At 40.2% G+C, this 17378-nt stretch overlaps 1 protein-coding gene across 3 annotated transcripts in view; it reads right to left on the bottom strand.

The window, feature by feature from the left end:
- Positions 1–920: 920 nt before the first annotated feature.
- The window catches only part of abcc4 (ATP binding cassette subfamily C member 4 (PEL blood group)), a 405942-nt gene continuing 389484 nt past the window's right edge, over positions 921–17378 (bottom strand). For all 3 annotated transcript variants that reach the window (XM_078545915.1, XM_078545916.1, XM_078545917.1), the window contains 2 exons: positions 11192–11326; positions 921–3587 (listed from right to left, as the gene is read on the bottom strand). In XM_078545915.1, the coding sequence (XP_078402041.1) occupies positions 3480–3587; positions 11192–11326 (243 nt within the window). In that variant the 3' untranslated portion in view covers positions 921–3479. The remainder of the gene's footprint in view (positions 3588–11191; positions 11327–17378) is intronic.

The following is a 17378-nucleotide window of genomic DNA, read 5'->3' as shown; positions in this document are numbered from 1 at the left end:
TGTGGATGATTGTTTTTATTTTTGTTTCTAAATACAAACAAAAAGTTAAAATATGGACTCTTTATTACAATGGAAAATTTTGACATTCTACAGCTTTTCAGGGCTAGTGAGGGTGTTTAGAAGTTTAGTAATTATGAACTAATTATGCTGTTAAAAACCCAGTTGCACCTCATTCAACAAGGTAAATTTTGTAAGGGTTTTAACAGTGAGACTAACAGCGTAAAAGTGGAAGTTTTCATCTATTCATTGATTGAGATGATGACTTCTTTGAAGACAGCTCACTGACCACAAAATCCAGCCCCATATTTCAGCTTCCTCATAACAGATCATTATAAAAGAATCCTGAATGATCTAGTGGTTGGAAAACCTCTGCTGCTATGATAAGAAATTATTGTATTTTGATGGCTGTTTGTGCTTGGGCATTGCATTCTGGGGAGACCTCAACAAGTGCACCTTCTGAGGGAGTGTAGATCAACATCTGGATTTCCACTCCAGAACTTGCTGTCAGTTTTGGTGGAGTAATGACAGTAAAAGCCAACAATTTTGCCAACATTACCATCTCAAAATCTGGACCACGATGTGAAGATTTAATGGTGACATTTCAGTGATTAGATTCTAGAAAAGCTCTCTCTCACAAAACATCCCCACTCCTGCTTCATTACTCTCTTTATCTGGAGCAACTAACAAGAGTTTAAACATTTTCTTCCTGCCCTAGTATACATGTTTTGATAGACTAGGCTATTGGGAAGAAAACACATACATTGTTTTATGTTTGCCTATTCAAATTGGGACCGAGTTCAACAAGGATTCAAAATTCAGCTGGTGAAAGACTTGTTACATAAAGGATAATTCTTAAAAATATCAGCTATGAGTGCGCTATATTAACACTGCCACAATTGAGAAAATGTTCATACTTTAAGTAAGCGTATAGAAGTTTAATCGTTATGACAGACATTGAGTCTTAGGTACATTTGGTTTACATCATACCTATCAAATGATGACCAGTTAACTGACAAGGCATGTATACACTATGTAGAAACAGAATATTAATAAATGTTAGCTAATAGATCATAGCATCTGTAGGATTTCTACTGAAGTACTTGTACAGATTACCAAGGTATAAGGTAAACATTTCACACAAACAAAAGCAATAAACAGTAAAATTAATATACGCACAGACATTAACACAAAACTCACTAGTTATTCTGGAAAGCTGTGTAACCCAGTTTGATTAAGGAAGGCAAATTCACAACTGCATTTAATTCCTTTCTCAATTTTAAAACAGTAATAATTTGCAGCTTAAGCTTCTTTATGTATAAAGTGGATAATTCAATAAAATCAACTAACAGCGGCCACATAAATGGAGTTTGAGTGTATCCAGTTTAAAATGCACCGTGAATGAATGATCTTGGATCAACTTTAATTTAGATATATACATCACATTTCCTGAGCTAAATCAACCTTTGATCTGTGAATGGATGGAAGATCAGGGCAAGTTGCTTTGAGTAACACATATCGATTGCTTCTGACTTAAGTCTAACCACCTGTATAATCCAGCATTTACAAAGATTTAGTTTTATATATTGGAAAATAGTTCTTGTGACAAAGCACAGACTTCTTTGATGATTTTTTCAGTGCTTTACTAGTTGTTGTTCATATTAATACACATATACATACTCCTAGTTTATTTCAGGCTGGACTTAAACACCATCAGTATCAACCCATACAAAGTTACTGTACTCAACGATGTCTTGAAATCTTAACCAAAATAATCTTTGGACTCATGGTAACCCTGAGCAATGAAAATAAACATTCACATAAATCAGCATCCTACTGTACTTCTAATAGGATTTAAATTAATTAGCATAATAACATTTTCCTTGAAATGTTTCAATGCATTTATTACTCTTGGATATATAAACAGAGGAATAGTGTAATTTGAAGGCATTGCAGAAACTGTTGAAACACAGTTTGCTATTTAACCAAACCTCTTATAATTTCATCCAAAATAAATGCAGCTTTTTAAATTAACTTTGCTCTCTTCAACAGCACAATTTTGAAAGTAAATTAGGTGCTATTTAAAGGTGAGTATAAACAAACTATTCCTTGGGGGAGCATTATGGCAAGATTCTTTATCGCATGTTATTACTTTACCTCATTCCTTTCCTTATAATGAAACCTAATAATCTCTGCTGGTCTTTAGTACAATAAAATGAAGTATTGTGGCCCATCTATTTGAATAACTTTGGTAACTTTTACTATTGCTACTAAGGCACTGAATACTTCAAAACGTAGAAAGCTCTTCCAGTTGAAGGCTAAACAAACCAGTCCAACTGGTATTTTATAATTATAAAATAGTAATAATCTAAAAAAAAAAACCCTGCATTGCCACTAAATTCAAGTTGCAATATTCAAGAAATAAACGGCAGTAGGAGGACAAGTGCTATTGCTTGACTCAATCAAAGAAAGTTCGAAGGTTTAATTACTCCAGCATCATTTCGGATAAAGTTGCCCCATTGCAGCAGCATTTAGAAGATTTTCATGTGAGCAACCTCCTTCAAAAAAATCTCCTTGTGCATTCAGTTAATTTCACTTTTAGCCAAGTCTTGACACTTCTAAAAATGTAGAAGAATTTTCTCTAACTATTGAATTTACTAATGTCCAGCTAAATTGCCATCTGAAATGAAACCTGAAAAATGTAGACCTGTTACACGATTAACTTGCCAATTAAACAAAAGTAGTTTATTGCTTCTGACAATTAAGTATAAGGAAAACCATCAATAAAGAACAAAATATAAACTTTACACTATCTTGAGATCTTTAATTTTCATGAGTGAATCACTGAACTAAAGCAGCAAATATGGTAAAAGTATCAAGTGAGCTACTTGTACAATATCCATGGTCTGCGTGAACTGAATTAATATATCAGGTATACTGAATAAACTGGGCATGAGTTCGCTTTTTTAGTATCAAATTGATGACAATTTATTTAGGAAACTTAGGGTTGGGGGCAGCAGTGGGGGGTGGTTGGTTCAAACTACAGCAACAGTAGTCCCCTGAAAATTCTACACATGGATCACCTACTTCACCACGATAAGAAGTAATCATGAACATAACGCACTTCAATTATTAAAGGGAAATTTCTCTCCCTCCCAGATTTTCTCACAGTTCACCGGTTTAAAAAAATGTTTGGTGTATCTGATAATATCTTATTGGAGACAAGAGTCCATTTTAGGCAACAGAATAAGTACATCTTTGTTTGATTTCAAGTTTAAATTCATATTTTATATTGCCAAATTCTACAAACAGCAATAAAATCAGATCCAATAATGGATAGATGGAATTTTTTTTGGTGCAAATCTTTATCCATTCTACAAATCTTGTTTCTTTAGGTCAAACAATCCTGCCTGTGAAAGATTATGCCATAAGCATTTTTTTTACTGTTAGGTACAGATGTTCCATTGCACTGTTTCTTGTGTTCATAGTGAGGTCTCAAAGACAATATTGTTAGGCGATACATTTGCCGAACCATTGGCTAGTACTTGGTCAGTCTGTGTTCCCTCTGCAGATTTCTTTTTCAGGTGTACCTGTGAAAATGAAGAAACAGAATTCTGAAATGGGTTCCAGAACATATTCTAGCAGCTGCTCATAATCATACTATTTCAAGTCTAATTAAAAATTGTTTCAAGTGTCATTAATTCCTGGGTGTTCAGCTCGTGATATGTGGAACAGATACACAAAACCCTCTAATTGGAACCAATTATCTTAGCTCATTGTATACAGTAAAGAATTGGACAGGCAAAGAATTGCCTGACTCTTCAACGAAGTATCTGCACCAAACGTTTCTCAGGTCAGATGCAGGTTAAAGCACCATTCACAGATCCTCAACAAATAGGCCTTAATCGAACCTAAATAGTGACAATTCTATTTCCTCAAACAACCAGCCTTGTAGGCCCTCCTGATTGAACAGCTAATTTGTAACAAATTCAGGGCACTTCTTGGGAGTGCGGGGGTTAGGGGGAATTCATTTTTGACCCATTGGGCCAAAGTTGATTCTAGCTTGAGTATTGAGTGGATCGGATTCAATGGCTAGCTCGAGGAACTTTAGCCAGCTTGAGGAAGTTGGACACCAAGCTGCGGATACTGCAACACATTAGGATGGGAAAAAGTTACCTCGACACTTTGTTCCAGAAGTCAGTCACACCCCTTAGGCTAGGGTGTCAGATTTGGTCCATGGTCAGGGAAACGAGGGTGTGACTGTCAGTGAAGCAGGTATAGGGATCGAGAGGATAGAAGTGGGGGAAGCCTCAGCCCTTGCAATTGTTCAACAGGTTCAAGGTTCTTGCAGCCTGTGTGGATGAAAGCAGGGGGCTGCTGGGTGGTGAGCATACTGACCATGGCATTGTGGTACAGGAAGCCATTCAGGTAGGGGGAGTAAATAGGAATGTAGTGGTATTAGGAGACAGTATAGTCAGGGGCATTGACACAGTTCTTTGTAGGCAACAGCGAGAGTCCAAAAGGCTGTGTTGCCTCCCCAGTGCCAGGGTTTGGGACATGTGCTATGGGCTTGAGATGAATTTGCAATGGGAGGGGAGGATCCAGTTCTGGTCTCCATAGGTACCAACCACATAGATAAGACTAGGAAAGAGGTTATGTTTAGGGAATATGAGCAGCCACTGGCTAAATTAAGAAGCAGAACCTCAAATGTAATGATCTCTGGATTATTATCTGAGTCACGGGCAACTTTTACATTGGAAGCTTCATCTCATATATCTATGTTAAAATGAACCAACACGAAAGGGTCAATTCTCTGACTTTGTGCTCCTAGTGGATAGCTGTGCTTGAAGGGAGTGTACTTTGAAGATAGGACTTCAACAATGTAGTGGTGATTCTCTGGGACCTACATTTCCTTCAAATACATGTTTCCGTTGGGAAAATGAGTTAAGTGAATTTACTGTCATTAGTACAACACATTTTAATCAATCAAAAGCAAGGAGAAACACTGCAATATTTTGTACTAGATTAACAACATAGAAGGAATTAAAAAATATAATACCAATGTAAAGGAACTAGTTCATGGTTTTGACAGTGTGAAAGAGACAAATAGAAACTGTATCTATGAAGTATAACATAAATCTTTACAGTATCTGTCCAATGTGCAACAAAAGGCACAATAGTAATCAACCCATAACTACCAGCCTGTCAAGGTAATAGAAATTGGATCAAAACAACTGAATAAGGTTTATTTTAACATGCAACAAAATAATTTGGGTAAGTTCAAAATTTGTTGGATTCATATCAAAGACAGTGATAACTCCTTTACAGATTTGGATCTGCTCTGTATACCTTTTTGGGTTCAGTGGTGTTAGTCATTTGCTCCTGTAAGTGGTGTGAGCATTTTGCTTTTATGGGAAGTGACTAGTGCTGCTCTATATGCACTTGCATGCTAGCATATCCGAAGGATGCAACAATAGTACCCTCTTGTGACCTGAACCAGATATTCCTGCCTTTTGTAAAAATATTTCTTCAATCTCACTGAAGGTGGATCAAGGCCTGATAAATTACCTTATTTCACAGGTAGATAAATATACAGATTGGTAGTTAGGGCTGGACTCAGTTAATTCAAACATCACAACTAATATTCAGGCAATCAGATAAAATAAGGAACAGACCACACTTCACTGTATCAGCGGTTTGTCTTATGTGACGTAAGATAATAAATGATTTTAGGTCATTCTCGCCAGCACACCAACCTTCTTGTAGCATTTAGCTTCCTTTCTACCTCTCACTATTCTGTTTCAAAACAAAACTCTCTTGCTGCCTGCAACAGTATGTTGTAACATCTCACTATTCACAGCCAGAAAGGAAAGGCCTACCAGTCCTCAAGCTCAGTACTTAGGATCAGCTACTCTCCAGAACATTTGGATGTTTTGTGTTTATTGATTACTGAAACAAACTAACACATTTCTTATTATTTACAATTTAAGAAGAAACATCATGAAAGCTAGTTCCCTTTCTTTATACCTTGTATGAATACAATAAGGCTTAAAACACAATATTTAAAGTAATCCATTTCCCCAAATGTTTCTGTGGAAAAATGGTTGAAACATCCCAAAATGTGACACTGCCACGCATCAGGTAAGGTCTATTGTAGGTTAAGTCTTGTGAATTATTTCATCCTAAAACATATTTACACTAACTGCAGAACATGGCAGACTTATATTTTTCATCAGTTTGGAACATAACCCTAAGACATAAGGCTCCAATTGTTTACCTAACTATTTAGAATAGAAAAGTAATGCACAGGAGAATTTAAAGCATACATCTTAACATTTTTCGTGACACTGTAATTGTAATAATTATTGATCATACATGCTGATATATTTTAATGCTTTATCAGTATCAAATGGGACAAAAAAGTATTGCTATGATAAGCAAAATCATTTCATGCAGTTGAAATTGAAAGATAAATGAAAAAACTGGGTAACAAAAGGTAAGTAAATCTAGTTCCTGCACAAGGATTTCTCATTTTCTAACATGAAATGAACAAAATAGGTTTGGACAGTAATATCAGATTAGAACCATAACATTGTCAGAAGCATGACTGACAAGCGTAGATACTTCACTATTATTTGTATTAAATCTCCGCATTGAATTTGTTGCGTAAAGCAATTATTTGAGTTGGTAAATCGAGCTATGGAGAGAACCACTACAATGAAAAAAAGCAGTCTGACAATGACTGAACCAAGCAACATCTTGAAAATGTAAAAAAAAGTGATACTGAAGAAATAAGGTAGTCATATTCTGAGCCCTTGAATTGTTATAGTCTATCAAATTCTACTTGTGCCGAGACAGATGCAAGTCTTCCGATAAACGTTAAGAACTGAATAAAAAGGAAATGAAATGCTATCAGTTTTTACTGTTCTATAATGACCACATTCTGGCCATTTTTCACACTTCCTCGGTATCTCTGTTCTTTGACAAGTAAACATAACAAAAATGAACTGATGTCAAGGCTACTTCAGCTTTATCTGAAATGTATTCAAGAGCAAGAATACATTAATAAAAGATGTATTTACACAAACAAAATGAAATCTTTTTCGTTGAGGTTTAGGGACAAGCCAGTCCGCTAAAAAAAAATGACTATCAAATCCCAGAATTAATCTGATCTTTGTCTGCACAGGTCACTTTTAAATACGAGTTGAAATGAAGGGTTTTGAGACAAAAGATAATTTTCAAACTTTAAATCAAGAGCTCCTCAAAGAGGTGTGCTAAAGGACATTGACCTGAAATCTCTTCACAGATGCTGTTCAGTATTTCCAGCATCTTCTGTTTTTATTTCAAAAGTAATAAATTGGTTGTAAAGTGCTTTGTGATGTTTTGTGGGCACCATTAAATGTTATATTAATGTGGCTTGTACTAATTGTAAAGTTTACATTACAATTATTTTAGTTATACTGCAGCTGATGCATTCTCACAATGCTTGCCTAAATTTCACTAGGGTGATTACTCATCAAAGTTATACCTAACAAAAGCCTTAAGAGGCTTAGGCAGGCGCAAGGTAATATTACTGTTTATGAGGAATACATTTATACCCAAGTAAAGTAAATAAATTTAAACCATCCAAAGTATTACAATATCTTCTTTTTGAGAAGACTGAGTGAGGTAAATTTGAGTAAGCTGCTTTTAGTTTGTATAATTGAATGAATTATGCAAAAATATAGCAAAGGTCTGCATCCTCAAGCTAGCACAAATTTCACAATCAGAGAAATTACATTTCTCATTATGAAATATTAGAGCAGAGTGGACTCTTTCTAGTTATAAGCACTGGACATGCTTATATGATTTATATCTCAAACTATCATAATCTAATTTAAATCATTGTCTCATTTTTCTCCTTTTGCCACTCGTTGTCTTAGTTTCTCTTTTGATTAACGTTTCTATTAATTTTTTCCCCCCAAATCACATTTATACCATTACATTCAACAAAGGAGGAATGTACTGAAGCAAGAAGCATCATCTTAGTCAATATAGATAAAGGTCTACATCTTCTTTACCACTTGTTAAGAGAAATGAGATATCTGGGTGAGAGTTGCATTCGTTGCAATACTGAGGCCATATCAGCTTAAATAACACCCTTCAGGCATCTCATGGACATCTATTTGATTTCAAATTGTTTTGTCCACTTGAAGAGCCGTGACCTGCGGGGCTATGGACTTAGTGCAGGAAGTTGGGATAAGGCTAGGTATCTCTTTGTCGACTGGCGCGGGCAGATTGGCCAAATAGTTCCTTGTGTTATAAATTTTCTATGATTTTTTTTATTGCCTTCTTTTCCTAAATAACAACAATCACCATTTCAAAGAAACTCATTGTATGTGAATTACTTTGAGCCATTTCTGACATTTAAGCGCTATCAAAAAGGAAGTGGGTTCCTCTTACTTCAACAGTTTCATAAATTGCAGTGTCCTTTGGAAATATACAAAAATCATAGAAGGTATCATGTGTTATTCTCATGAGATGATGATTTGGTGCTCCCTCACTGGAATATTCACTAAAGCACTACAACCTGCTCTATAGTGCAGAGACTTAGAGTTATTACAGCACAGAAGCAGGCCCATCAAATCCATGCCAGCTCTCTATAGAGTAATCCAGTCAGTCTCATTACCCAGCTCTATTCCCACAGTTTTGCAAGTTTATTTCCCTCAAATGTCTATCCAATTTCCTTTGGAAATTATTGATTGTATCCACTTCCATTTCCACCACCCTTGTAGGCAGTGGGTTCCAGGTCATTACGATTCACTGTGTAAAAATGTTCTTCCTTACATCCCCCCTATATCTTGACCAAAATCTTAAATCTGTGCCCCCTAGTCCTTGTACCATCAGCCAATGGGAACAGCTTTTCTTATCTACCTTGTCTAAATCTATTGTAATCTTGTACACCTCCATCAGATATTGTTGTCCCATTTGTCACATAGAAACTTTTATATTTTATATTCTCATTCCACAGTATCCTTTTTGTGTGGCTCCCAAAGGATTTACAGAAGACTCCATTATACTTGGTGCTGCTAATGATGGCAAATCTGGTGTTTGTAGGACTAAAAATCACAAGAAAACAGTACTGAGATCTGAATTGCCATTTCTTCACCGTAACTTGACCAAAATCCTGGAACTTCCTTCCTGACAACATTTTGAGTCTATCTACACCACATGGGCTGCAGTGGTTCAAAGCAGTGGTTCAAAGCAGTGACTCACCACCACCTTCTCAAGGGCAAGAGATGGGCAATAAATGCTGACCTTGCCAGTGACACTCACATCCAATGAACAAAAAAGGAAAAATTGTCTCCCCCACTTGATTTACCTTGACAGACAGGAAGATTTCTGTGCATGCATATTTAAAAGAGTATACAGAGGACTGATTAGAAAGTTAACTTGCAGCCAAAGGTTTGTAATGATTGAAAAAAAATCTAGACCAGTCATCTTTTAACATTAGTAAGCTAATAGTGATAGAGTAAGACACTAGAGTTCAGAACTTTTTTTTAATGAAAAAAGACTTTAAAAGAACACTGCAGTCCAGCCCCAGATGATCAGCATGAATGGTACAAGACCAAACCTCTTCCATGATTATGCCCCCAGTACTAAACTTCCACTTACGCAAAAAATGGCAGGATTATATTACATATATGGCAGAGTTGAGCCATTAATGTTCAAAGTTTTGCAGGTGGAAAATCAATTGTGTGGCACATGCATGAATATTGTTAGAAAAATAGAGCACATGAAAATAGAGCATTGTGCATTAACCAACAGCTGATATTTTGGTGTCATTTAATCAATTGTACACATCACCAGATCATATCTGTATGCTGCTCCAGATGATGCCCTCGGGATTTGAGATTTTAAAAACTGTTTCAAATTCAGTTGTACAGGTGTTAGGACAGGCCTTGGTGACCAGATTTGAGTGATGAGGAGCATTTACTCCATACAAAGTCCTCTCTACTGTTATCCTAAGTGGTTGTATTTCTTTAAAAATATTTTTATTAATGTTTTCATCTCTTATTGCAGAGGCACCACTGTGTCTTTTGACAGCTAGTTCAACAAAATGGTCAGCAAAAATCTGTTTAAAAAAGACAAAAAACTGGTGGACTTCAGGATGTTCTGAAGTCAGTGTTAGAATCACTCAGGACTATTTTTTTCTTTTACAAAATGGAAGGACATGGCATTATCTGGTTATTTGGATGCTAACCCAGGATTCTTTTTTTTAAAAAAGGCCATGAGTTTACCTTGGAACTGTGAACAAGCAGGCCACTTCCAAGAAATCAGCTGATCTTTATGGTACTTGAGGAAGACCTGGTTGTTTGTTTTGAAAAGCAATCACTAATTGATGGGGACAAAAACCGAAAAGGCAAAGGTTGGGAGCTTTCTGGAAATCACATGGGAGAGAGAAAAAATCTCAAGTTGTGAACCTGCAGGTTTTGAAAGCAGTCTTACTGGGGAACTAGCTGAGGAAGGAAGGCTACTCTAACTGGCTCTCTCTCTCTCTCTACCTTGCCAGCAATTGTTTGTGGCTATCAACCTGTAGCCAGAGAACCCTCATCTGAGTGTAGCTGGTCTGCATTTGGACCTGCAAAACTGAGACCAGTTGGTGAGAACTTCCAGACGTCCATAGGTCAAATGCATCGAGACCCTGTGAACTTTATCCTTTATTTTATAACGCCCATCCTCTAAAGCCCATCTCTGCAGAGAGACTATCTGTTTGTCATTTGTTTGTCTGTGTGTATGCTGGGGGAATTCTTTGGGAAGAGATAGATAGTTATATTTCCCAATTACAATTGTGTGTTAACCAGTACTTGCAACTTGTTAAAAAGAAGTTTTGTTTTATAATAAACAATCGTTCTGAGTTTATTATAAGAAGCTTGGTTGAAGACTCCTTTATTTTGGGCACCAGTAGGTGAAATAGATGATTAGTTATTTTGATGAGAAAATTAAACTTTTAAGTTAATGGTACGGCCTGTGGAGTAGTGTGGCTAGATCATATGCACACTTCTCCCATCCCGGTCGTAACATCAGTTATAAAACACAGCTTATATCATTGATTTGAAAATAAGTATGAAAAGAGCTACAAATTAATCTTCATATGTAAATTAAATTTGTGAAGGAAATGCAAGACTTGCTGATTTTTCATGTACAACTTTACCTCTTTGGCTATCTTGGTCAACGCAGTTGTTTCAGCCTTGCCCAAGTGTTGCACCATCTTGTAGAAAAAACCATCTTTGTTCTCTAGAAGAACGTAGGGTTCTGCATACTCCGCAACTCTTCCTGCGTCCAGTACCTACAGTTAACATTTCAAACAAAAAATGTTCAATTTGTGTCGTTCACCAAAAAAACTCAATTTCCAAGTTTTTGGGTTTGTGAGACTATCAAAACCAGAAAGTATCTCATAGAATGAGAAAGGAGGAGACAGAGGGCTAGATTTTATGGGAGGGGCACCCTGCCCGCCTGGTTAAAAAGTCAGGGGTGCAGGGAGCCCACTAGCGATTCCAGCAGCTGCCCCACAGCTATTTGATGCTGGGAGCAGTGTTAATGCTTTAAGGTGAGACTTCCACTCCCATCTTAGCTGGAAGTTCTGCCTTAGAGAGCTGACGGCCAATCGGATGGCTGGCAGCTCTGTAGTGCCAGCAGTGCCAGGCAGGCACAGTGGTCACTGCTGGGACCACAGGCAGCCCCACCACACTGAAGAGCCTGGGTAAGTCCGAGGTCAGGGGTCTCAGTGAAGGGATAGGGGGTTGGATTCAAAAGGCTGGGTGCAGAGTTAAAGAGGGGGATAACCTGGGTGGTGGGGAAGTGCCTCTGATTGGCCCAGGGGTCCCACAAAGGAGGTTCCCCTCCCTTGCCCAACACCGGCCTACACAGCAGAAGTTGCTGGGCTTCTCGAATAGTGTGGGCCTCTCCCCACCCCAGGTAAAACACTGGCAGTGGCAGGATGAGGCTCTAATGGCCATTAATTAGCCACTTATGGGCCTTAATAGGCCCAAGAGTGGGTGATGCCTTCCCTACTTCCCTACCCCCTGTAAAATTTCAGACAGGTCGGGTGTGGGGTGGGTGGGGGGGGGGGGCGCTAGGTGGCAGGAAGGATTCCTGCTGGATTTTAAGTGTCCCTCACCTTCAAACCAACTGGCAGGAGTGTGTAAAATCTTGTCTAGACAGAGAGAAAGACCCAAAAGTGAAGTCTTTTTGCTAATTGTTTTTTGAATGCCATGTAATTTATTTTGGGAGGCTGGACTTTAGCTCAGATGCGGACTCACACATAGCACCTTCCAGTTGATTTATACAATCTGAGTTGAACCTGTTGTGAAATAAAGCTTTGGGGTTGGTTTGGTTCATCAATTACAAATTATTAGTTAATCTTGTGGCATGCCCCTCAGGGAGTCAGAGGAAGTGTTTTAAGGAAGTGAATATGCCATATGATTGGTTGTAGTAGGTGAGACAGCTTTGCTTGTCGACACATTTGGTTTGTAAGGAATTGAGAGGGGTGTGGGAGGGTGAACGAGTATTGGTAAAGAGAAAACACGGAGGACCTTTTTGGAAAGGTGATGATACTCATGCTGTATTCATGAAGGGGAAAGCAGGGGTAAAACGTAGCTAAGGGCATCGAGGATACTGTGAAAACCCTACATAAGGGACAACCAAGGCACTTGCAGCAGGTGCCCTTTATTTGTAGGCATCCTTATTTTCAAAATGGTTATTGTATGTACAGTAAACTGATAAGCCAAATATCTCAGGATACCTCCAGCAACATTCTTTTCTCATTCTCGCCTGGGATTGTGCCCAATTCTGGAGCCCTACCAGCAGGATTGGTTTTCATTCTCTGTTCATTCAGTTTCCCAGTTCATTGCCAGCACAGAGTCCTTTCCCATGAAAGGAGGGATATCCATCTCTCCCCAGCTCCATTTCCACACTAATCGAAAACCCTCCCTCATACAATTTCTGAAAATTTCCGTTCCCCACCATTTGATTTTAGGCCCCCTCCAATTGCTTTTCATGTGGGCGTGCTCCATAGGTGGTTCAATCACTTTTGCTGGGGGCAGTGCTCCAGATAAGAACCCCTGCTTTCGGGATAATGTGGAATGAGATGTGATGGTTTACGGTGCAGTTCTGGGCTTTTGTCAAATGGGGAGTTCTTTATCCAGCACCCATTGCAGCAGAGAAACTGCTGTTTTCCTGGGACAGAGCCTAGCATTCAGACCTAGAGACAGAGTGGTTTCTCTACAGCTATGCATGTAAATATATCTCTATCCCATAAAAGCCATTTATTTCACCTGCTGGGGCCTTAAACGTACCTTTGTGTTCCGTGTTTTAATTTGTGAACAGACTTGATACATTGAAGTTGTCCGTAGGTTATACTTGCTTTCAAGATGCAGCTTGTATTTATTACATTGGCCTGAATCTTCCGAGTAGTGGCAATGCTGTATGTATTGCTGCTGCATGCAAAGATTTCCTCAACCCGACACTACTGTGCATTTCTTCGGGAATCTTCTGAGCCCGGTTGTCAAAGAACTATGCAGTGCATCATCCCTGGGGATCTCCATTGGCATGGAGTAAAGTTTGGGGAAAGAGAGGACTCGCACATTTTTACGTCACTAGCTGCCATATTCTGTTAAGTATTTGAAGGTTCAGTCTTTTAATGAATCTTAGTGAATGGATGAGTGAGTGAATCAATGGGCTGAATTTTCCCCCCGTTGTGGGGGAAGTTGATGGGCGGGCACGTATGGGCACGCTTCTGATCGGTGCCCCCGATTGGAGGCGGGCGCCATTTTACGTGGGTGGGCCAATTAAGGCCCGACGTCCGCCGCAGGGAAGTGCTATGCGCTCCCTGTGCGGGTGGCGGGCGGGGGGGGGGAGGATTCCTAAAATCGAGAGTGTGCTCTTTCGCGCATGCACACAAAATCATCATCTCCCTGAGGCTAAGTGCAGCTTCAGGGAGATTGGGTCTAAATGTGAAAAAGCTCAAAATAGAAAAATAAAATTTCCCTAACATGTCCCCTCATGTGACAATGTCACATGCGTTGGGACATGTTCATAATTTCCAAAAGAACTTTGTTAAATTTTTAAAAACCCTACATGAAGCCTTATCCCGCCCGTGGATGAGGTTTCATGCTTTTTCTACTTCCCACTGGGGCTCCTGGCCTGCCCACCAACCTTAAGGTTGGACGGGCAGGTCCTGTAATTACTTTAATTGCTCTGTCAATGGCCTCAATTGGCCATTGACAGGTCGGTGGGCACGCAGCTGATTTTACTACGCCCCCGCCTTCCTGAAAATTTAACTGGGGCGCGGTGACATCGGGAATTCCGCCCGACCTCACCGTGCGTCATTTTACGCATCGGTCCCCGCTCGCCAACGGTAAAATCCAACCCAGTGGGTAGGTGAGTGAGTGGGTAGATGGGTGAGGTGGGTAGGCAGGTGCGGTTGGTCGATGGGTGAGGTTAGGTAGGTGAGGTTGGTAGACGGGTGAGGTGAGTAGATGAATGAGGTTGGTATGTGGGTGGAGTTGGGCAGGCTGGTGAGATGGATAAATGCATAACGTGAATGAGGTGGGTAGGAGTGTGAGTGGGTGAGAGTGAGGTGCATGAGGTGGGTAGGTGGGTGAGGTGGGGGTGTTGTTTGGGCCGGGGGAGTTAGTCAGATGGTTCGGGGTGGGTGTAGTCAGGTGGTCGAGAGGCTAGTTGAGTGGTGGGGGGTGGGTTTTGGGTAGTCAGGAAGTAGTTGGGTCTGATGGAGGGGGAGGAGGGGGGGTTAGTCGGGTCCAGTTGGGGAAGTTGTCGGCTGGTCAGGGGGTAGTCGGGTGGTCGTCTGGTGGTCAGGGAGTATTCGGGTGGTCAGGGGTATGTGGGGGCGGGGGGCAGAGGCGGGGATTGAGGGCATCGGTTATAGAGCTGCACAGGTGTTAGACCAGATTTTAAACTGTCAGACATTTCCTGGGTATCTATCAAAGTAAGTCGTGCAGATCTGTCCCAGGTCTCTAACTCTAGCTCAAGGTTAGAGACTTTCCGCGCAGGGTCCCAGGTAGCAAGGAATTGCCCTTTGGAAGTTTAAACTTCCCAGGCAACGTGTAGGTCCATGCGTCAGGATTTCCACAGGGACTGAACGTGCATTTTCCGTTGTACATCTGGTCCCTGACGATTTGGAGACCGGAAGATTTGGACCAACGTGAATTATTTGGCATTGCCAATAAGTGCCCAATTTTTGCAGGTGCCTTTTTGTACAGTTGGGAGGTGGGGGGAAGATGGACTTTGGATGAATGGTATGGGATGCTTACATTTTGGTTTGTGGATGGAGAAGAGAGCAGTGGCATTATGAAAAAGACAAAGACCTGAATTCTTCCCACATTGGGCGGGCTCGGCGGGAGCAGGCAGGGGCGGTTGGAGGCGACTGCCACCTGTGATTGGCTCCGCGCTGCCATTTTACGCAAGCGGGCCAATTGAGGCCTGCCCAGTGTAATACGTGAGCGGTAGCACTGAGCGCTACCTGTGCGGGCAGGAGGGGGAGGGAGAGTCGGGTCCAGCGCTCTTTCACACATGTGTGAAAGAGCGCTTCAATCTCCCTGTGGCATGGAGCTGCTTCAGGGAGATTGAAGAGCTTTTTAAAACATTAAATAAATGCAATAAAAATTTGATGTCACGTAAAATGGGACATGTTTTTTATTTTTCAGAAAAAGTTTGTTTTTAATTAGCAAAAGCTTTAGGAAACCTCATCCCGCTCGAGGATGAGGTTTCCTAAAAAACTTAGAGGCCGCTTGGCCTTTTCGCCTGCCTGCCAACCGTAAGGTTGGGCAGGCGTGAAATTCAGGTTAATTACCTGGTTAATGGCCTTTATAGGCCTATCAATTATTGGCGGGCGTGCAGCCAACTCTGGTGCGTGCCTGCTGAACAAAATATCGTGATTCAGCGCGATGACGTCGGGAAGCACGCCCGATGTCATCGTGCGTAATTTACGTCCCGCTGGGTTGCGCCCACCCCCGCACGCCGAATGTAAAATCCTGGCCAAAGAAAATGTAGGTCAGAGATTTAGAGAAAAAAAAGAGGCAAGAGGAAAGAAAATGAAAAAGCAACAAGGAAACAAGCATTTAGGAAAAATGCAGATGGTGGAGGAAGAGAAGAAAAACAGAAATAAAAATATTGCATTTCATTTAGCTTCTGTTTGTTGATTGTCTCTTTCAATCCAGTCATAAAAAAGGACATTCCTCTGATTACCATCTGGATCTTTGCCCCCTTTCCACTGTTTGGATACCTCAGTAAATGCAGAGAGTTCATGATCAGGACATCTGCAAGCATGGTAATACAATGCCAATAGGTGAGGGTGATATCACAATGCTGCCAACCTTATTTCCTGTGTATCTGCTTGGTGGAGGTCCAAGAGTAGAAACGTTCACTGACAATGGGTCCCATCTCTTAAGCACAGCAGAGGATCTGAGAAAGGCCAGGCTGAACTTTTGGGTTCAGTCAGAAGCCAAGATTCTCTGAAGTAAAAGGGCATGCCTTCAGAACTATCCTCATGCAATGAAAGGCGTGTATGTCCCTTGTTAAAAGTAGGACACATGGTAGAACAAAACCAAATTAACTAAGGAGTCATGTTCAAAGGGAAATTAAACTGAAGAAGAAATATTTTACAAACTTCAAGAAAATAATGCCCAGGAAAACAGGTATGGATATCAAACTCAGCGGAAGGGAACAGCCAAAAGGATACTTGTTACGATCCCCATGGAGACCGATAACATCGAACTTCCAGTTAATAGCTGAAAGAATAGCATGTCAAGATTTCACCTTTTAAGACATTTACTGTAACAAATGACTACAAATACTAACTACAATTACAGTATTTTTGGAGATAAGTTATACTTTACATCACAGAACAGAATACTCCGTTTCTTATTCTTATCCTAGCCTAAAAACACACTTCACAGGTATACTTTACACTGTCCTTTGTTTAGGCATTCAATTTTCCCAGAATCAATCCAAAGTGATTCTTAGCTTCTGAGGGTTTATTCCATGGAACCGTCTTTCGGTATGTTTTCTTTTCCCAGAGACTTTCCCTCTAGTCCAAGCTAGGTGACTCTTCCAGCCTTGTTTTAACTCCCCTTGAATTTGGTCTTTTCCACCCAAACGCAAGCTCCCACACGCATTCCTGCACAGTGAACCATTGAGACTTTTTTGGCCTCTAGCTGCCCTCTCTCTCTCTCTTGGATCCAGGCGGACTTAAACCACTGTTTGTGATGTTCCCTGATATTCTAGGAAGGTCTGTAGCCTGATCTTTACAACGGCTTCCTCTGCATCCTTTCCCATGGCAACATAAATCACATGGTGCTTTGTATCTCAGCAGGAATGCT

The sequence above is a fragment of the Cetorhinus maximus genome, chromosome 7, assembly GCF_964194155.1.
Source record: "Cetorhinus maximus chromosome 7, sCetMax3.hap1.1, whole genome shotgun sequence".
Classification (NCBI taxonomy): Eukaryota; Metazoa; Chordata; class Chondrichthyes; order Lamniformes; family Cetorhinidae; genus Cetorhinus; species Cetorhinus maximus.
This window is presented reverse-complemented; position numbering and strand designations above follow the sequence as displayed.